Source organism: Megalobrama amblycephala, linkage group LG14 (genome assembly GCF_018812025.1).
Source record: "Megalobrama amblycephala isolate DHTTF-2021 linkage group LG14, ASM1881202v1, whole genome shotgun sequence".
NCBI classification, from domain to species: domain Eukaryota; kingdom Metazoa; phylum Chordata; class Actinopteri; order Cypriniformes; family Xenocyprididae; genus Megalobrama; species Megalobrama amblycephala.
The window spans coordinates 13,392,110-13,415,242 of NC_063057.1; the positions used below are offsets into that span (position 1 = coordinate 13,392,110).

General features: G+C 36.1%; 1 protein-coding gene across 2 annotated transcripts; it reads right to left on the bottom strand.

The window, feature by feature from the left end:
• Window positions 1-2,787: 2,787 nt before the first annotated feature.
• nrf1 (nuclear respiratory factor 1) lies at window positions 2,788-20,426 on the bottom strand. Of its 2 annotated transcripts, XM_048155372.1 has the most exons (12): window positions 20,273-20,426; window positions 18,267-18,516; window positions 17,577-17,691; window positions 16,461-16,587; window positions 16,232-16,375; window positions 13,647-13,805; window positions 12,031-12,234; window positions 11,260-11,361; window positions 10,962-11,119; window positions 9,642-9,683; window positions 8,314-8,438; window positions 2,788-4,321 (listed from the first exon to the last, which is right to left on the bottom strand). In XM_048155372.1, the coding sequence occupies exons 2-12, from the start codon at window positions 18,487-18,489 to the stop codon at window positions 4,161-4,163; spliced, it is 1,560 nt and encodes a 519-aa protein (XP_048011329.1). In that variant the 5' UTR covers window positions 18,490-18,516; window positions 20,273-20,426; the 3' UTR covers window positions 2,788-4,160. The 2 variants fall into 2 exon arrangements, with proteins under 2 accessions (XP_048011329.1, XP_048011330.1); XM_048155373.1 differs by lacking the exon at window positions 9,642-9,683 and having other exon boundaries at window positions 20,273-20,425.
• Window positions 20,427-23,133: the final 2,707 nt, after the last annotated feature.

Sequence of the window (23,133 nt, forward strand, 5' to 3'; positions counted from 1 at the left end):
CAATTAACTCTAGTTATTGCTTTTGCTATGAACTAAGAACAATACTTTAGCATTAATTAATCTAGATTGCTTTTAATTAAAATGTTTTAAAGGATTAGTTCACTTTTAAATACACTTTTCCTGATAAATTTACTCACTCCCATGTCATCCAAGATGTTCATGTCTTTCTTTCGTCAGTCGAAAAGAAATTAAGGTTTTTGATGAAAACATTCCAGGATTTTTCTCCATATAGTGCATTTCAATGGCTACCAACAGATTGAAGGTCCAAACTGCAGTTTCAGTGCAGCTTCAAGGGCTTTAAACGATACCAGATGAGTAATAAGGGTCTTATCTAGCGAAACGATCGGTCATTTTCGACAAAAATACAACCGTTTATGCTTTATAAACAAAATATCGCCTTGAACGTACTTTCCGCTTCCGCATTCTTCAAAAAGCTTACGCTGAATGTCCTACGTCTTCCCTATTCTACTTACGGAACGAACGTGGCACCAGTTTCGTTTTTTTCCATAAGTTGAATAGGTAAGACGTAGGACATTCAGCGTAAGCGTTATGTCTCAGTAATTTTCATTTTGGTTGAACTGTACTCACTATCCATGATACATATTGTTGCATTTTTGTATTGCGATATATTGTGATAATATATTGTTATACCCCAAGTTACATAAATTAACATTATTTAATGTTTTAGCATTGAATATGAATTAACAACATACATTAGCATAGATAAATAAATGTTGTAAAACTTGAATTTAACTTTATTGTAAAATATTTTCATTTTCTTTTCTTTTTTTTTTAAATATATGTTGTAAAATGTTTATATTTTAATTAAATTAATTTAAAAATACATTTATTAAGTTACAAAAAAATGTATTAAATTAGTAAAATTCAAAAGCCTTAAAGAAGCATTTTCACTAGTGGTCTTAAGCCATTTGGACCCCCCTGTATTTAGGTTACATAAGTATCTAGTATGCAAAAATTGGCTTAGTGATTGCACTACACTTGTCAGTGGTTTTACGAATGACATCACACTTAAATCAGGAATGTAACGCTCTGATGTGAAGATAGAATTGTGGTTATGTATTCAGATTACTGCTGAACGCTGTTCTGTGAACACGGCCCCAACTGAGGAACAGATTGGCCGAGCACTTGGTCGGGATGAGGGCGGGACCAGGGCCGATTCTCAGAAAGCGTGCTAATAAGAGTGCCTTAATCTGCAGCTCACGACTGACGCACGCGTGCACTGAGCATCTCCTGCCAGCTGCCACCATGACCTGGAAACCACAAACACCCAACTCCTCGTTCTCCCTTATACGCGGATGGTATACGCACTTCCCTTAATGTGTTGCTCTGTTCAGAACGGATGTGGTTTGGCAGGGATTAGACAGTTGCATGCTTTATATCTCTCTCCGATCGTGCTGCTCCGCGCTGATAATCTGGAAGTGGAGTGGGATGCTGGGATGTGTGCGGTGCCTGATGGATTAGTGCGTTTTCCCTCCTCCTCCCTCGGCAGAAGGACACAGGCCTTAAATCCAGGTTTAAGCTAGGAGGGAGGGATCAGGGCTTATGATGCAACAGGAGCCCCATCCATCACAAGCTGAAGGTGGGGTGCGGATGTGACCATGTGTTTAGTTGTAAAGCAGTTATGGAGTTTTCATGATGAGATTACTCAACTTCATAAAAACAAGTGACCTTGACATAAGATGGGTGGCATCTGAATGCACACAGATTATCAACTTCCATATTGTTTTTATTCTAAAATTTTGGGATTTATGATGGTGTTAGTGCAATATGGCCCATAGTTCATCCATAGTTCTGAATGATGATTGGTCAATACAGCATTCCAGTTGTGCTAAAATACACAATAGAGGAACATGAACGTAATTATGATGCAAAACACCTGTTGATCCCACTGCTCAGCTTTCCATTGAGGCTGACTATAAACTTTTCATTTTGCAGTATAATGAAGTGTAACAGCACAATAAATTTCCTTAAAGGGTTAGTTGAAAATTGTAATTTATTACTTACCCTTATGTCGCTTCACACCCGTAAGACCGTCATTCATCTTTGGAACACAAATCAAGATATTTTTTGATAAAATCCGATGGCTCAGTGAGGCCTCCGTTGACAGCAAGATAATTAACACTTTCAAATGCTGTATTTAAAACAGTTCATGTGACTACAGTGGTTCAACCTTAATGTTATGAAGTGACAAGAATACTTTTTGTGCGCCAAAAACCAAAAAAATCAACAATATCTAGTGATGGGCGATTTCAAAACACTGCTTCATGAAGCTTCGAAGCTTTACAAATCGAATTAGTGGTTCGAAGCATGTATTAAACTGCCAAAGTCACGTGAACCATTGAAATTTCGAAACACTTATGACGTAACGAAGCCTCGTTTAATGAAATCACGTGATTTTGCCGTTCTGAACCACTGATTCGAAACAAAAGATTTGTAAAGCTTCATGAAGCAGTGTTTTGAAATCGGCCATAACTAGATATTGTTGAATAAAGTCGTTATTTTTTTTTGGGGCACAAAAAGTATTCTTAATATTAAGGTTAGGTAATATTTGTGTTCTGAAAATGAACAAAGGTCTTTCGGGTTTGGAACGACATGAGGGTGAGTAATTAATGACTGAATTTTCATTTTTTAGGTGAACTAACCTTTTAATAAATTGTTTTAATTATAAAACTGTCTTTTATGTTTTACTTGTATTATTAAAGCATTAAGGCACTTTCCTTATGTCACCTGTGATTATTTTTCTGTAATAATTTTTCAAAGGCACAATTCTGAATAGTGGCCACTTTATTTCCAAGACTGGATAAAAAGCGAAAGACAAACTCTGTCAATGTTACCATCATTCTTTCACCGGCAACACGGGAGAGTTTGGTTTCATCAACCTTATATTTTACATAAAAAGATCTTTTTTTGTGAAGTCTTACAGATGTATAAAAATTCAAACCGACCAGGAGCAGGAAACTTGGCAGAGGGGGTTATGGGTTGAAGAGGTGATAAACAGTAACAAAACAACCACACAAATTTGCATTGTAGAAACAATACAACAAGAGCTTGACAGATAAAGAAAGGGATATGAATTTATGGTTCTTTCACTTTGCAATATATGCAACAACATTAGAATTCAAAATATGTCCTGTATCATATTTTAATCTTTCAATGTGTGATTTTTTTTTTTTTGTGTGTTTGTGCGTGTTAATCTGAAGATATGAGTGCACTTCTAACCAAAAACATTAAAGAAAAATAAATAAAAAATAAATAAAACATTTCCCCCAGCAGTTTCACAAGATCAGTTTCCAAAATGTTAATATACCATGAATATGTAGAGTCTGTTCATTATCTGAAATATAAAAATTGAACGATATGGAGTGCTACATCTTCAGCCTTGTCATTGGTAAGTCGTCGACATTTATAGTTATCGATTAATAGTACAATTCAGTGAAAGTCTATAGATAGCACTGAGTGTCAAGTGTTCAAATTTCAGAACAATTCTGTACCGACAGGAAACGGTGGTCTCATTCAATATACCACACAATCATTCAAGGTCATACAATTTTTTTTTTACATTGGGAGTTAACGTGAAATGCATACAAAGAGAATTCTACATTACACAGTCTGACAAAAAACAAAAAACAAAAAAAAACATGCATGTCATCTCAGTAGTCAATGGAATCTAACACTAAAATCGTAATGCAATTTACACAATATATTAATGAAATGATTCAAATATGGCACAAGATGGTTCACAATATATATATACATAAACCTTGATAAAAACCGAGGAGAAAACATATCAAGAATGACCTAATCTGGGGAGAAAGGAACAAATTATGCCAGTTTTTGGAGGCTGAAAATTTGGTTGATTTTGTTGGGAATTCATTTCTTTAGTTGCAGTACATTTATCAAACATCAGCTAAAAAAAAATTAACTAACGTTAACAAATTTAACAACACTAGGGAAAAAAAAAAAAATAAGACTATGAACTGTGTACAATGTAAAAAATAATAATATTAACAGGAAAAAGCAGTCCAACCCCTGCAGACGTATGTGAACAGGCTCTAATATTATTTTTACACTATATTCCAGCAGCCACTTCACATAGGCGCTGAACTTCCTGTCCCACACACCTGCAGGGGTAGAGTATGTCACTGTTCTAGGGTCACCACTTCCACCGCCTGTCCGTCAAGTGTTACCGTGTTGTCGATGCGCGTGGCTACGGGAGCCATTGCGACCTGAACGGGTCGATTTCCCTGGGCCAAACTGGTGACGACCGTCTGATACATGCTGACTGGAATCTGGACGAGACCTGGGATGACACAAAAACCCGTTATTTCTGTGGGTATAAACTCATTTGGGTTGCTATTTACAGATCTAGCTGAAGATGCACAACCGTGATGTCATCAGCGAAGGCAGCGGCCTAGAGGTTTGGGATTCACGTAACTTGTCATTTGAGACAGCTGGAGGGAGGGGACTTTTGAAGTGCGCTTGGATGAGGCCGCAGAGCGTGCGCAATCCAGCGGCCATGTTAGAGTTTGAACACTACGTGGCCAGGGCCGGCCCTAGAAAGGGGGCTGAGGGTAGGGCTAGTGCATCACACTGCAATGCGGAACAATGGAGTAATTGAGGCGGCCACTCCCAGCTTCCGTTTCTCTCTCTCTTTCCCTCTCTGACTCGAGGTAAACCCCTCTTTCTTTCTCAATCTACCTCCGTTTCCACGCCCAGCTGTGAGCGGAGAAGCCTGGATTACTGCTGCAGTCACATGGGGCAGGAGGTGGGCAATCTGTCCGGGTCGCGAGCTCATATGGGCAAAGCGGAAGGTCAGAACTAACTGTGACTAGTTAACCCATTGAGTAAGTCTTACGGTAACATACCTGCAGGCCACTGGACTTGTGCGTTGTTTATTCTGATAAAGGTGTGCTTAAAATAGTCTCACGATGCGCAACTCTGTCCCGGCGTCTCAAAGAAAGGCTCATATTTCAAACTCGTCAGTTACTTTATCTTTTTATGCCGGCACAATCTCCTCAAGCTAAATGTTTCCTTTAATCGCAGCTTAACACAAAAGAAGATCAGTTTTGAGCTTGAATATGTCTTAAGACATGGAAAAATGATTTTGTCTTACTGCCCCAGAATTCTTTGGGTGAATTTAACAAAACTTGTCAAAAAACATTCATCAATAATTAATAAAATAAATAAATTATGCATTAATGAGGCTAATTAAACATTGAGACTATGATAATTAAGCTCTTCACCCAATTTGAATGACTGTAAATTCAAATAAATGAAGAAATAAAAATGTTATTTTCACTTTAAATTGGAAAGTGCTTATAACAACAGTGAGGTTATACTATTTTAAGGTGTCCTAGTTAAAGTGTAAAGTACTGACTAATAATAATCAACTACATGTATTAACTAGGATGAGGGTTTGGTTTAGTTGCATGTAATTATGCATGAATCATAGTTATTACTATAGTAACTAAATGTAACCTCTAACAAGGACACTGTAAAACAAAGTGTGACCAAAAATGACAAATAATGACAATTAAGCATCCCACTCAGTTGTCATTAGTGTAAATTCAAATATAGTACAATATAAAACTAAAACTTTTACTTAAAATTATAATTATGATAAAATACTTAATAATAAATAATACCTAAATAGCATATCTTTGCTATATATATTATATATGGTCAAGATCTTGACCAAAATATTGCACCTCTTAATAGAAATAACATCCTAACATTTATTTCCATCAAGAGGTGCATCATTTTGTTTTTTCCCTCCAAAATCTTGTATTGACAATGTAAGAGTCTAGTCCAGTACATCCCAAAGACTTTCAATACATTTGAGGACTAGACTCCAAAATGCCAATTCATGTGTGAAAATCTTCCTACATTGTTGTTTAAGAAATGAAAAGCTACACACTTCACACATCTTTTAGGGTTAAAAGAGCCGTTGCCAATATATATATAGTTTTTATATACATATACACATATATTTTTAATATGACATTGGAGTACAAACTCAGACTTAAAAAGAACATCAGAAAATCAGTTTCTCCACATGGGATACAAGTCCAAATGCTCTGATTTCTCTTAATCACATCGTGTCTCAATAATTGACGGGGAGTTTGGAAGCATTGTTTTTTGAGTGAAGAGCCTACAAACCCTCAATCACTCTGACATTGAGGATTTCTACGAGGCTTACGGAGCGAAAGAGGGGCATTGGAGCAGGAAACGTAAATCAGTCACGATTACCTCAGACCAGCCACTTCAAAGCTGAACCCGCGCTGCCATTTCACTGATTGAATAAGGTCAATAAACGCTGGCTGTCCGTCAAGTGTCTGTTGTTGACTACGCTCTCCCAAACCTCCCCGTGCTGAAGCGTAAATTAGGTTTAATTGCGCAGCTTAAAGGTGAGGACCTCGTTTTGGGCAGAGGCGGCTCTCTGGGACTCACTGCTGGTTCAGATGAACAGTCAACATGCTCGGTTATGTATGTAGGAAATAGGACAAACTAGCATTCTCTGTACTGCCCTGCTCTAGAAAGGTTACTTGTGTACAATGTTATATAAAGTGACATCCTCTCATCAAGCAACACTTTTCCTTCATTTACAAGATGGCGGGGGGAAAAAAAGACATCAACAGATGGTCAATCAAGAGATAGTGAGTATAAAATCTCCTTTAGGCTGCGGGACCAAAAAGTAGTTAAATCATTTAATGCATACAGTATGTAGAACTAATAATAAACCTGTAGACCTAAACCATTCAATTATATAGAATATTATATATATAAAATGGCAGTGGTCAATTATTTATACCAAGAGTGGGGAAAGGCCTGACGGCCATGTCTTTAAACGTAGTTTTAATGCCTGCTAATCAGCTTTTATGTTTAAATACAGCCCTTGCTCCTGTCTATTCTCTTAATGTCATACGAGATTGTGTGTGAGTTTTATAGACTGGGCTTCCCGGTGCTGACAGCTGGCTCTGTGATTAGACTATGCACTGATAATGGAGAGGATCAAAGCCCTTTAAGAGGGTTCTTCAGGGGGTTAGGAGGGGGCGGCTTCTCTTTGGTCAATGGGGGCAATGGGGTAAGCCAGGACACTAGGTACGATAGGTCACTGGGAAATGGCTAGGTATGATTGGACCAACTTTGAAGCAGAAGCAGAAGCATTTTACCCATTAAAATCAACATCAAATCAAAATGGACCCCATTTACTTTCTTAATGGATGTTCTTGGTCTTATTGTTATTGAATTACTTATTAGTGTATATTATAAATTAAGGATGCACCATATCTATTGAATATATATTGACTTATATTGGGTGATCTTAATCTTTAAATTTAAAATTCTTAATGTTCTTATAGCCGACAAATCATATGCCACTAACCGAATGTCCATCCAAATAATGCATTTTAAAATTTAATATATTAAAATATATTTATATATATATTAATATATTAATTATTAATTAATATATTACAAATTAATAATAATTTGGTTTAATATGAATGCAAAAATCATTAAGGCAAAAAGTTACTATTATTTAATTTTCGGCAAAATTTATTTTACTCCAACCAATTTGCATCTGAAAGAGTGGACAATGTAATTTTAGAAAATCTCAAAAATGAATAACTATTTTTCATGCTGTACATTATGTATTGCATAAATTCAATTTTTTAAATATTTTAATATTGGTGTATCCCTAAAAAGTGGATTGTCTATGTAATCTTAAATCAATATCAACTTGCTATTCCTCTGCAACAATTTTCCACAGAAATGTCACTTTGAAAATGGGTTGCAAGTGGCACTTTGCCTTGGAGGATGTTATGGTCAGAAGAGAAAAAAATACATACATTTATGTAAATTTTCTAACCTAGCTTATCGTAGCTAAAAGAGGAAACGCATCATGTGCCACTTCACTACACTGTAGCGAATGCCTATAGTACACATTAGCACTGCTATTGGACTGTAACATGGCTTCTAATGCATCGTAAGCAGCAGTACTGGAGGGTGCCGTGCATATGCAGAGCGCTTAGTGGTTGAGGCAAAGTAAGGATTAGCAAGAAGTGTAGAGGCTGGAGTCACCATCTGTCCCACAAACACCCCGGGGATTACAATAGACCTCCACGGACTTCCTCACGCTCTAACACACCTAACATGAGACCCATACGTTCCCTCACATACTAGATGAGTGATGACGAAAGGGACGTCTCATCATATGTTTGTTATGCATTTGTGCGTGTCAGGCTGGTACAGAGTGTGTGGTTGCTTGTGATAGAGAGCAGGGGTTCGTACCACTTCCATCCGAAACTCCAGTTAAAGCTCCTACTGCAGCCGCCGTTTCTCCTGCTAACACGATCTGTCCTCCTCCCTGAAGAGTCGCTTCCGCTAACGTCGCCACTGCGTGAGCTGCTGCTTCACTGCAACACACAGACGTAAATTAAGGAAAAAATTTCACAATAAGCCCACTTTCATAAACATGCAATGCTCTATAAAGGATTTAAACATGATTTGAGATGTATTGATGTGAATTGGTGTGTACTGCCCCCTAGTGCAGGAAGTCACTCAAGAGGAGCCAGAAAATGAAAAACAATGTTCTATACAAGTTCTTCTCTTTACTTGTGACAGATGTCCAAAATACAGACACCCATTTCTGACACATAAGTAGAGATGCACCGGTCCACCGGCCATAAATCAGAACAGAAAATGCAGATAATGGGTTACCGAGCTCAGGCCTGGTTCCAGAATCAAATTGGGTGCTCTAGCCTTAATGCACATATCAGATTTTTGCTCCATCCATTGCTGTGGCCACTATGTCAATCATTGCAATTTCAAGAATGAATTCCGCATTTGCAACGTGTATGTGGCCGTTAATCAATGAAGCTGTCTACACTGCACAATAAATCTCTTAACATCGTGTCTACACTTTGTTTGTTAAAATGATAGGATTCGCGAGCTTGCATAACTCAATACTGAACAAAAACTCTGGGGTTTCATGCGGTGAGTGGATTCTGACTAACTTAAACACCTCTGATTGGCCACTGGGTTCAAGAAATCAACAGATATGTATGTGATTGGCTACACTGCTGAACATTGTAAAAGCACATTGTAAATAGAAACATTTGAAGCTCTCCAGAGCACAAACACGTTTGCCAAATCTGTTTCGACAATATCCTATTACAGCTTTAACTGAGGATGCTCTTGCTTTTATTTGAGGGGGCTTAGCACCCTTTAGCACCTTTCGTGGAACTGGGCCTGACCGAGCCCCAAGAGACTCTGGCATAACAATTAGACCTTGTAAAATAAAATCTTTGTGAATCACTTAATGCAAAAGTTGGTATTGTTTAGCATTTACTAAGCACTGTATGTCGGGCTGAAGAGAAGAAAGTTGCAAATGGAGATCAAGCTTGATGTGAAGCTTATTCTGGTAAAATAATGTGTAAGGCTAAAAAATAAAAAAGTAATGCAAACCTAAAAATTTTTTAGCAACACAGAGCGGTAGCTGCTTGTTCTCTGCTCCTACATATGTGAAGACTAGCACTAGGTAGTAACTACTGTATTTTCTTTGTTTAGCCTTATTTTTAGTCTTTTAATGTCATGCATTGCTGAAGATTTATCCTTACTTGTAGATGAAGAAACTTCTGCATTTGTCCTTTTCAGCGACCCTGTTGATAACCATTTATCCATGTTTAAATCTGTGGTAGCCTACAGTAACTGTATGCAGCAAAAATATGATAGATAAATTGGTGGTTTATTCTTAACACAACCAATCAGCGAGCTTAAATGGTGCATACACAGTAACAATGTATATTTTTTCATTATATCATTCTAAATTGAATTATTAGATTTAATCAGACATTTTTACATATATAAAATTCTTATTTTTATTAATAGCAAATGGTGGCCCCTGCAATATCGTCACGACCCACTGGGGGGGTCGCGGGCCACAGGTTGAAAACCAATGTCGTAAAGCGTTACCGATAAAAGTCCAAATTATGACAAAAAGTCAAAATTGACACCAAGTCATAATTATGAGATAAAAAGTCAATTGAGGCAAAATGTCACATTTTCATCATAAGACGTTTTATCTAAGTTATGTCATAATTTCAGTTTTTGTCTCATAATTTGAGATGAAAGTAAAAATGACATAAGTTAAAATTGACACACTAAGTCATAATTATATAAAAATTATGACAGCCTAAGTCTAAGTCATAATTAATTATAACATTTGAAAATTGCATTAAAAGATGAAATTGACAAGTGAATTACAACAGTCATAATTTCAACTTAAGTCAAAATTATGAGACATTCAAAATTGACACAGATAAAGTAAATTGACAAAACATTAAAATTGTCAAATTTTTGTCATAAGACATTTTAATCTCATAATTTCTACTTTAATTATGACTTAGCACATGATAATTTCCACTTATACCTATGAGTTTTTATTTAATAATTTAAATTCAAACAAAGCATGATTTTATTTTCTTATATGGCAGAAATGCGTTTCCAAACCAAATAAGAGTCTAAAGACTGTCTATCCCGATTCCCTTTGAGATAATGACAAAAAAGAAGGCTATTTACAGTGCTATGGGGCTTTAGTAGACAAAAAGAAAACTTTTTTTGCTCCCATTTGTAGATGTCCTGACTCTGCTAAGCAGATTGATGGTGGATTTACTTCTTTAATGAAGACTGTTGAGCAGAAAACAATGCCGCCTCAGCCTAATTGTTGTGGGAATGGAGTATGAACCAATTGTTCCCGCTGTGCTGTATTTCTGGTCTGCCGCTTCTGCTACTTGCTTGTGATAAACAGGAGAGAGGCTCAGGTGAGGCCTGTTAACAAGACCCTGGGGACTTAAACCTGCACCTAGATGCCGCTGCGGTTCAGTATTTCCTTTCTCTCTATCCCCGACCCCAACTTCACCTCTACTTCCCATGAGTACCTGTTGAGTGCCATGGTAACAGTTGCCCCCTGTTGCATCTCTTGTGATGCAGCAACAGCAGCTTCGGCTAAGGAAGCCACAGCCTGCGTGGCCTCCGACGCTTGCGTGGTCTGGATAGTCATCTCACCTCCCTGTAGTGTGGCCCAATTCTGCTCCACCTTAGAGACAAAATTAAAATAACAAGTGTGAAGCGTGAGATATGACCTAAAAGCCTAGTATGTATGTAAGGACAGGACAGAACATGCACAAGATGCAAACTCATGGAATACTCAGGTAAGAAATTGAGTGCTGACATTACCTCTCCATCTGTCACTGTGGAGTAATTCACCTGGGCGACCGTCACCGTGCCTGGCAATTCTGACGCATCTGCCAGTGTTGCTACCGTGGCTCCAGTGCCAACCTTTTGATTAGTTCAAATTTGGACATTAGGATACTGTAATGTGACCACTGGTGAAAATTTGTACTTTTTTTTTTTATTTAATACATTTTTAAAACTATAAATCTTATTATTAGTAAAACAAAAATTACAATTTTAAAACTGGGGACTTTTTAATGTTTTAAAAAAAAGTCTCTTATGCTCACCAAGGCCACATTTATTTGATAAATACAGTAATAACAGTAATATTGTGAATTATTATAACAAATTAAAATAAGTGTTGTATATTTTAGCACATTTTAAAATGTAAATTAATTCCTGTGATGTCAAAGCTACATTTTCAGCATCGTTACTGCAGTCTTCAGTGTCACATGATCCTTCAGAAATCATTCTAATATGCTGATTTGCTGCTCAAGAAACATTTATTATTATCATCAGTCTTTCTTGTCACTTTTGATCCGTTTAATATACACTAACACACATATACATACATTATATATATACACACGCACACGATTATACACAATCAGACCAATTACATGTTTTATTAAGGCATTAATTGTTAAATATTTTAAGTCATGTTAACTTTTTTTTATCTCCCCCTATTCTAAATGAAGTCATCCAGTGGATCTTGTATATACTGTAGTCAAAAACAACTGTGTAGTTGTTCCCACAACTGGGACCTGAGCTCACCTGTATGAGCGAGACGGTTCCATCAGGATTACTGATCGTCTGCACTACGGTCTGTGACGGCACTAGGTGCGCAATGCTGTGTGTGGCTGTTGTGGCAACTTGCTGTGTGGTGACCTGGTCCTCAAAGGCGTAGAGCAGGTCCTCTCTCCCATGCTGCTTATAGCAGTTTTTAACGATAGTCCTCAGGGCTTGTGTCCATGACACCTATTTCCAACGGAAAAAAGCCCTCGATAAATCAAGATGATGCAAGCTTTAGCTCATATGCTTCAATTCAGATGTCAATTTGAGGAAAGCTGACAAAACTATGGTGTGGCTGATTCAACAATTCATCATCACTCGTAGCATTTTTCATACAATTAAATGTTTTAGTAAAATCATGTGAGTAAATATATAGCTGCTTTATTATGATGTATTGTTACTATTTATATGTGTGTGTGTGTATTTATTTATACATAATACACACACATTATGTAAACAAACTTTTATTTTAGACTAACTCTCTCTATACAGTACAGTCCAAAAGTTTGGAACCACTAAGATTTTTAATGTTTTAAAAGAAGTTTCATCTGCTCACCAAGGCTACATTTATTTAATTAAAAATACAGTAAAAAACAGTAATATTGTGAAATATTATTACAATTTAAAATAACTGTTTTCTATTTGAATATATTTGACAAAGTAATTTATTCCTGTGATGGCAAAGCTGAATTTTCAGCATCATTACTCCAGTCTTCAGTGTCACATGATCCTTCAGAAATCATTCTAATATGCTGATCTGCTGCTCAAGAAACATTTATGATTATTTTCAATGTTGAAAACAGCCGTGTACTTTTTTTTTTCAGGATTCCTTGATGAATAGAAAGTTCAAAAGAACAGCATTTATCTGAAATAAAAAGCTTCTGTAGCATTATACACTACCGTTCAAAAGTTTGGGGTCAGTAAGAATTTTTTTTTTTTTTTTTTTTGAAAAGAAATTAAAGAAATGAATACTTTTATTCAGCAAGGATGCATTAAATCAATCAAAAGTGGCAGTAAAGACATTTATAATGTTACAAAGGATTAGATTTCAGATAAACACTGTTCTTTTGAACTTTCTATTCATCAAATAATCCTGAAAAAAAATATTGTACACAAATATTTTGTACAATTGTACACATTAAATGTTTCTTGAGCAGCAGATCAGCATATTAGAATGATTTCTGAAGGATCATGTGACACTGAAGACTGGAGTAACGATGCTGAAAATTCAGCTTTGCATCACAGGAATAAATTACTTTGTCAAATATATTCAAATAGAAAACAGTATTTTAAATTGCAATAATATTTCTCAATATTACTGTTTTTTACTGTATTTTTAATTAAATAAATGTAGCCTTGGTGAGCAGACAAAACTTCTTTTAAAAACATAAAAAATCTTAGTGGTTCCAAACTTTTGGACTGTACTGTATATATATATATATATATATATATATATATATATATATATATATATATATATATATATATATATATGAACACTTTTGCACTTTTAGAAACAATATATTGTTGATCAAAACAAGTATACTGTAGAGCTATTTTTTGTATGCCCCAGTCCTATTTTGAGTACCCAACACTACCCTCTGTTTCTGCTCCTCTGTTCGGACGTCACTGCGTACGTTGGCCCAAGGAATGTCCTCCGGCCACCAGATGGGCTTGCAGCTCTCTTTCCCCCAGCCAGGCTTCCCACGGCCTGTGGAATACTTTAGCATTTCTGGAATAAATGCTCGAAGCTGGGCCTGAAAAAGCAACAAAGAGCACAATCACTGTGGGAGATTTTATACTGGGAGTGGCAGAGCGCACGATGGCCTCTGGAAAAATAAAATCTGTGTAAAAACACTTTGGAAACAGCAAGCCATTGATTTTTCCCCTTCCTTCTGCAACTGAGTGCAGACAGTCTGCCCACACATATAGCTTGCGAAAAGCTAAAAGTAGACTATTAGGTTTCTATTTAAAGATTAATCTATGGGCGAGGCTCCTCTGCATACTGACTGCAGGAGATCGAGAAGATGGAACATACACCACTGCACTATAGCTTATGTAGACAACAAATAAATAAACACTTTTAAGGTTGGTACTCTACCATTCAAAAGTTTGGGGTTAGTAAGATTTTTTTGAAAGAAATGTTACAAAAGATTTCGATTTCAAATAAATGCTGTTCTTTCGAACTTTCTATTCATCAAGGAGTCAACCGATACTAAAGAGTACAGATACTAAAATATGATGTGTAAACACTGCAGATCACTGATTGGTCAGAGAGAATTGTCACTACCAGCATCATTGGATTTGCGACATGAGACACCAAACCCGCTAGATTTAAATAGTCAGCAACAGCCGCCGAAGTATCATTTGTTCGCATGACTTTTTTAAACGACTTGCTTTAAATGACTTGAAGAAATGGCTTTATCGTATCGTAGATTTGAAATGTAAGTTAAAGTCTTAAAGTCATAATCTAAAAAAAGTGTAAGGAATTGTTAAGATATTAACATGACAATCAAGGGCCTTTTTCAAGTGTCCATTGACTAAGTTGTGCTTTTTAAAACAACATTGAGTTGTATGTAGGAGTCCATTAGCCCAGCGACAGCTCTGTCCTGGGGGTGAGGGTGGAGTTTATCCCAATGCCCTCAGTGCCCTTGGTAATTCCGTAGGCAGGCTAGGGATTGTACTGCACAGCACTCTGTAGCAACGTCTGTTCACCTCGACATCACAGGCTAAATTTGGCTTGAGAGGAATAAATCAGTTCCCAAAAGAGCTTCTCCCTCCCTCTCGCTCTCTCACTGTCACAAACACTTCCTGTAAGCCTTACACTGGACGCTGACAGACGACATGGCGAAATGTTAGTGAAGAAGGATTTCAAGGGGGAAAAAAAAGGTTCTGATACAACTAATTCATTGAAATATAAAACTCACTACATGTTTTTGACCAATGAATTTCAATGATTCTTCCAGTCGTGATTGCTGGATAAGGATTTTTAAAAATAGTATTTCAAACTGTACACACAAAGACTAATGTAAAATATTTAAGCATACCTTGAAAAATGTACACTCATTATGTATGTGTATATATTTATTAGGTATATGTTATGTGTGTATATCTATCTATACAGATGCATATATGAAGCATATATTACTTTATTTGAACTAATTGGGCTTATTTTTTTTTTTAGATGTTATGTGTGTATATCTATCTATATATATCTATCTAAAGTCATGTTGTACTATTATTATTATGAAGCATATATTATTTTATTTGAACTATGTATTATTTATGTGTTTATATCTATATAGACATATAGATATACACACAACATACATCTAAAAATAATAAACCCAATTAAATAGTTCAAATTAACAAATATATATATATATATATATATATATATATAACACTAATACATAATATATAATAATATAATATATATATAATTATATATTATATTAGATTCTATATTTGTAACACAAATACAGAATCTAAAATGTCAACTTCAATTAAAAAGTTCAAAGAAAATATGCTTCATGTTATATTATTTTAAATAAATAAATAAATAAAAAAATTGCCAATAAAACTCAATGAAAAAAATCTCATACAAAAATAAATCATGATAACAGCTAATAAATACTGATGTTAAGGCCAGTGTTCAAGTCATGTAACAGATTGTCCACAGCGGCATCATGAGTTGTAGGCTCTTCCTTGTGTTTGTGCAGATGGTCTAATTACATGGCGAAGGAATTAAGAGGAATCTCACGCCCCAAACACACCGATCAGCTGCCCATTCCCTCCCCCTGCTCTGCTCTAAATCCACTTGGGAGCCAATCAGAAACCTCTGTGCTCGGCCACGATGTGCCGGATAATTACTCGCGCGTACAAGCCTCACCTGATGATCCCTGCACAGACCTGCCTCCAACTGCCACAAACCAAGCAAGGTGTGTCTGTCCTGAGGGACATCAGCTATCAGCAGACAGCATGTGGGGTAGTGCATAATGGGCTAGCTGGTAAATGAACTGGTTATGTGGTCCTACATGAGGCCAAAAGTAACCTGTGCTAAAGCCGGATGAAGTGAGACGACTTCTCAGTCTAGTTTAACTGCTCCCCCCCGAGCCTAGAAAAAGCTCATTTGAATGGCAAAGCAGAAAATTCCTGGCTCATAGTGCCACCTGGTGCCCACCTGCGTCATCTTGTCCACAGACACTGGTATGCCGTCAATAGTCAGTGGAGGAAGTTCAGAGCTGAGCTCCCCGCCACCAGGGGGCGCATGTTCAGCCAGAGCGTTCTCCAGATCCTCCAGAATCATGCTTTTGTATTTCCTCACCTGATCAAAAGACATACCAAAACTAGGATCAAATCAGAAACAGTGCAAATGCTATGAAGAGGAAATGCACAATAAAAATACTCACCACATTCTCTAATGGTGCTGCTCCAAATACTCTAAACACAGGGTTCGGTTTAGAGGGAGAGATGCACAACACAATAGCCTGCTGGCCAACCCGTGTCGTGTACTCGTCTAGAGTCGCTCTCAACTTCCTGCAGACAGTAAGAGTCAGTGTTGTTATAGTTAACTAAAATTCTTAAAAATCATGGTAACACTTTACAATAATGTTTCATTACTTAACATTAGTTAACTACATTAGTAAACATGAACTAACAATGAACAATACTTCTACAGCATTTATTCATCTCAGTTAATGTTAATATCAACATTTACTAATACATTTTTAAGATTAAAAGTTGTATCTGTTAACATTGGTTAGATGATTTTAGCATTGTAAAATAACATGAACATTTTTAATAACTAACATAAAGGTCTGTAAATGCTGTAAAAATTAGTGCCGTCAAACGATTAATTGCATCCAAAATAAGTTTGTTTTTACATAATATGTATACTGTGTATAATATATATATATATATATATATATATATATATATATATATATATATATATATATATATATATACATACTTACAAATATTTCTTAAATATATAAGTGTGTGTAATGTATTTAAATATACATAATTATATACAGTACACACATATATATTACGTAAAAACAAACTATTATTTTGGATGCGATTAATCGTGATTTATTGATTGATAGCACTAGCAAAAATATATTGTTCGTTGTTAGTTCATGTTAGTTACTGCAAAACTAAAGACATGAAAAGCTTACACTTAAAAAAACTTAATTAGAAATTTTTCCTTTGCAACTAACTGAAATATTACTAAATCTAAAATAAAAATAAATTAAATCTAAACAGAAATATTTAATAAAGATAATAATAAAATGAAAAAGCACATAACCAAATCAATTAAATTTAAATAAAACAAACTGAAAATATAAATATAACAGCTAATTTAAAATATGAATATTATAAAATATTAATACTGCAATAGTATATAAATAATACTAAAATAAATACCACTTTGTTTTGATTGTTTTAAATCAAGATATATTATTTTATGTTGTAAAAACCATGGATACTTAATTACAATTCATACTGTGAATATAGTTCACCTGAGCAAGCGAGTCTGTTGTCTTTTACGGATTGAAGGGTTTGATTCAAAGATGTGCGGCCGTTTACGTTTCTTCCCTGTTGCTACAGCGGCGGCTGCTGCCATGCCAACAGGCCCTGAAAAAGAATTAGGGGCATAAAATTAGCTGTTTTTAGACATTATATAACATTCAGGATTTACACCATTTTTGTATTCACTGGGAATTGAAGCAATGAGTTTGACATTGCTAGCGCCATGCTTAATCTTAAAGGGATAGTTCACCAAAAATGAAAATTCTGTCATCATTTACTCACCCTTAAGTTGTTTTTAAGTTTTTTTTTCTTCAGTTGAACATAAAATAAGATATTTTGAAGAATATGGGTAACTAAACAGTTGACGGATCCCATTAACTTCCACAGTATGGAAAGAAAAATACTCTGGAAATCAATAGGGATCAGAAACTGTTTGGTTACCAACATTCTTCAAAATATCTTCCTTTATGTTCAGCAGAATAAAGAAACTCATACAGGTTTAGAACAACTTGAGGGTGAGTAAATGATGACAGAATTTTCATTTTGGGTGAACTGTCCCTTTAAGCTATAAGACGGCTGCCAATTTATGGTTTAAGTGCGCCATCTAGTGTTCAGTCTGATAACCACTAGTCAGATTTGCATTAGGGTCAGTAGTACACAACCCTGTGCTGGAATCTTACCTGCAGCAGCCAGATGTGCGGTGACCTCATCTGTTCCAGTTGAGTTGAGGATATCGGAGTCATCATAAGCATCATCATCGGGCGAGGAAGGCGAATCCTCATCAGCGCTCAGCATGCCGTGCTCTGTGTAAGTGGCGACATGCACCTGCCCAACCTGCTGAGTGACGGCATGGGCCTCGATAGTGGTCATGTGCTCTGTCTGATGCACCGTGTGGTCTTCCATCACCCGATACAGTTTCTCTCAAACACACTGAGACACACATAAACAACATATTAGCATACACAGACTCCACAAGTAACTGGTTTATTAACATCAAGAGATAAGGTCAGTGTGAGTGTCATTTTGAGGGGGACCCAAGTGTTCAATAATATATATATATATATATATATATATATATATATATATATATATATATATATATATGTCTTATAACTACCAAAATCACTTTTTATTAGTACATAATGTGAATCAGACGTACAAGGTATTCTATTAGTATAGTGTTGGCATATGTGCTTTTATATTGAAACAGCATGATAATGCATTTACAAACTGGGCCACTGAGTGTGATCTCAATGTCAAAGTGGCTTGAATCACCCCAAAACATTTTTTGACAGCATCTATTAACACTACATATAAATGTATAAGCTATTTATAGTAAGTAGTTTACACTTAATGTGTAGGTCTCCTCTTTCTTTTCACACTTAAGTTAAGTTATCTAATAACCATTTTTATAAAGCGCTGCATCTATTTTTATTGCTTTAAATATCACTCCAGTAGGGGGCACTAATCATGACACAATCAATATAATTTTTTCATAATATTCTTTTTTTAAACAGTGATATTGTTTTGGCTGGAGACTGTAAAACTGACTGTTTTCAGTATTTATCCAAAAGGATATGCAAGTATTCAATATTATTAACAGCATATATACATTTGCTGTACATATTACAATTTAGCAATGTACAATCATGTAAAAAAATACCTCAAGAGTTATTTACAGCAAGAAATCAGAGCTTTGTCAATGACAAACTGAATGACACAGAAAGAAAACATTTTTAAGTTAAGTTTTATTGAATAATAAGACTCTAATGACATTTCTTTCACAGCAAGGAGTATGGATTTAATTTTGGATTAAAAAAAATAAAAATAAAAACGTATGTCTGAATAACTAAGAATGACGTAGGTGCTACGAATGATCCACATAAACACACATCTGCTCGCGCAGCAAGAGCATCATTCTGTTCAATTCAACGGCCTTGACACTGTCTCTGAAAAACGCTACATTTGATAGGACCAAGTCACCAAAAACACAAATATCAGACATTTCAACAACCACTAATAGCCATTATGAAAGGTAGGTTTGAATATCTGAAATAACTGACTCGATATAGACTTGTGATATCCAGCGTTAATAACAAACACATAAATGGCGGTTATTTTCAAACAGGTGAATAATACGTGTGAAGAGAGCGGGCTGTTGTTTTAGTGAAAATTAAACACAGACGCCTGTTTAAACTGCTATTTCATACAATATAGTAAAAATTAAGATGAGCCTCAAAACATCTGAAATAGTCTTTTAGATCAAATTTAGCCGGGCACCGTTGTCGACTCCGTATAAAGCGATTTAAACACTCGACTGATCGATAACACTGCTGTGCTAATATGACATTAAACATGCATTCAAATCCGATCAAGAGCATATAAACACAAGCTATCAAGCACTGAAAACCCATTTAGCATCTGGACAAAACAAGAGCGATTACGATTGCAGATCTAAATTCAGTAGGCCAAAGGCCTGCGACAGCGCCATGATTATTTTTTGCCCCAAATTTGAGCGGGGTAAATAATAATTGCCATCCTGACAAATGCGCTCGATATCGTCCCAAGTTCTGTTTCGCATCGTCGCGATCTGCATCTGAGTGTGTGAAAGGCAAACGCTGCCGGGTTGTTTGGTGCGGCTGCGCCGGGGCTGAAATGGCTGGAGATTGCGCGGTAGGGCACTAACCTCAGAGCGGCTGCGCTACTTCGGGCCTGCGCTGTGCGGCGGAGCTGCGAACACCAGCTGCAATGGAGGACAAAGAACGAGCAGCAGAGTGCGCGCGTCCTGGGCTCAGCGGCTGATGCGCGTGCCCGAGCGAAGTGCACAGAACAAACCCCGCCCCTCCCTCTCGTTCTACATACTAGAGCCTGGACTACATGATGGTGCAGCACAGAGAAAGTACACACTACACTCTAAAAGAAGTGTATGGGAAATAGACATTTTTATGAGTCTGACACATTTATTCTTTGTTAATATGAAACTGTGAAAAAAATATTGTTCATGTGCACAGTTCATTAAAATATGGTACAACAGAGGAAAAAAAAAATAGAAATCAATAAACATCAATAATTTTAAATTATTTTGGCAAATTACCAATTTATTCAAAATAATTAATGTATATATATATATATGTGTGTGTGTGTATATATATATATATATATATATATATATATATATATATATATATATATATATATATATGTGCACTATATTGCCAAAAGTATTGGGACACCCCTCCAAATCATTGAATTCAGGTGTTCCAATCACTTCCATGGCCACAGGTGTATAAAATCAAGCACCTAGGCATGCAGACTGCTTCTACAAACATTTGTGAAAGAATGGGTCGCTCTCAGGAGCTCAGTGAATTCAAGCGTGGTACCGTAATAGTTTTCCACCTGTGCAATAAGTCCATTCATGAAATTTCCTCACTACTAAATATTCCATGGTCAACTGTTAGTGGTATCATAACAAAGTGGAAGCAATTGGGAACAACAGCAACTCAGCCACAAAGTGGTAGGCCACGTAAAATCACAGAGCGGGGTCAGTGCATGCTGAGGCGCACAGTACGCAGAAGTCGCCAACTTTCTGCAGAGTCAATAGCTACAGACCTCCAAACTTCATGTGGCCTTCAGATTAGCTCAAGAACAGTGTATAGAAGCTTCATGGAATGGGTTTCCATGACTGAGCTGCTGCATCCAAGCCTTACATCACCAAGTGCAATGCAAAGCGTCGGATGCAGTGGTGTAAAGCACGCCACCAGTGGACTCTGTGGAGACGTGTTCTCTGGAGTGACGAATCATGCTTCTCTGTCTGGCAATCCGATGGAGTCTGGGTTTGGCGATTGCCAGGAGAACGGTACTTGCCTGACTGCATTGTGCCAAGTGTAAAGTTTGGTGGAGGGGGATTATGGTGTGGGGTTGTTTTTCAGGGGTTGGGCTCGGCCCCTTAGTTCCAGTGAAAGGAACTCTTAATGCTTCAGCATACCAAGACCTTTTGGACAATTTCATGCTCCCAACTTTGTGGGAACAGTTTGGGGATGGCCCCTTCCTGTTCCAACATGACTGTGCACCAGCGCACAAAGCAAGGTCCATAAAGACATGGATGAGCGAGTTTGGTGTGGAGGAACTTGACTGGCCTGCACAGAGTCCTGACCTCAACCCGACAGAACACCTTTGGGATGAATTAGAGCGGAGACTGTGAGCCAGGCCTTCTCGCCAACATCACTGCCTGACCTCACAAATGCGCTTCTAGTAGAATGGTCAAAAATTCCCATAAACACACTCCTAAACCTTGTGGAAAGCCTTCCCAGAAGAGTTGAGGCTGTTATAGCTGCAATGGGTGGGCCAACTCCATATTAAACCCTACGGATTAAGAATGGGATGTCATTAAAGGTCATGTGCATGCAAAGGCAGATGTGTTTATTCACTATAGTTTAAAAAAATGGTAATAAAATATGACAAGATCTCAGAGTTAAACTGTGTCAGAAAAAACAATCTTAATTATGTCAGATAATACTTAAGCAAATCATGGTCAGGTCAAAGTGTCTGAATAATTTTTGGTCCAAATTTTTTTTTTTTATCAATTTGACTTATAGTCCACTGTATGAAGAAATTTTGGGTATAATATGTCACAGTTTACTTTATTTTGCTATCCTCACTTACATTAATGAACTACATTTAATTTATATTTATATTTAACTAACATTAATATATAAAAAATATCAAAAATGTCTGAATAATTTTTGGATTGACTATATATATATATATATATATATATATATATATATATATATATATATATATATATATATATAGAGTCTGTAAGACTGACTGCTTTCAGTATTTACCCCAAAGGATATGTTAGTATTGTTATATGTTAGTAGTATGTTAGTAATACTTGTTATCAGACTACAGTTACTTTTCTATTGATTACATGATCATGTCATTCTCGCAATGGCAGTAAATTCATTGATACTTCTACTTTGTTATATTTTAAATGTTCCTTTATATAAAAGTCTACTGCTTATACATTCAGAAGGTTCAGAAGTCATGTCTGGAAACTGAGAGCCACACAGCATTCGATCACTGGATTTACACAAATCATTTAACGTTTAAGAAGTGTTTTCTCAACATTGCACATCTAATCAGCTCATGATTAATTTATTTTTTGAATTATCACTCAGTGAGTCACTGAACCATGTATTAAATGTAATACAAATGTACAAATTAAATTAAAAAGTATAAATTCACATAATTTCATATTTACATTCATTGCAGGGATTCCCCAACTGTTTTGTCAGCTCAACCTATTTACCCTATCAAGTATAAGCCATTCAATTTTAAGTTAATAAGTTAGGTCAATAATAAAATATTATTCGATAATAATAATAAACAATAAAATGAAGTTTGGTTAAAGGTCAAATGACATGCAGTTAAACAAATATTTAATTTTTAGTAAATGTTGATTTTTTTATTTTGTTTATTTGTTTTTATTTTAATATAATCATCACAAACCCCAGTCTGGGAAACCCTGACATAATGTAATAT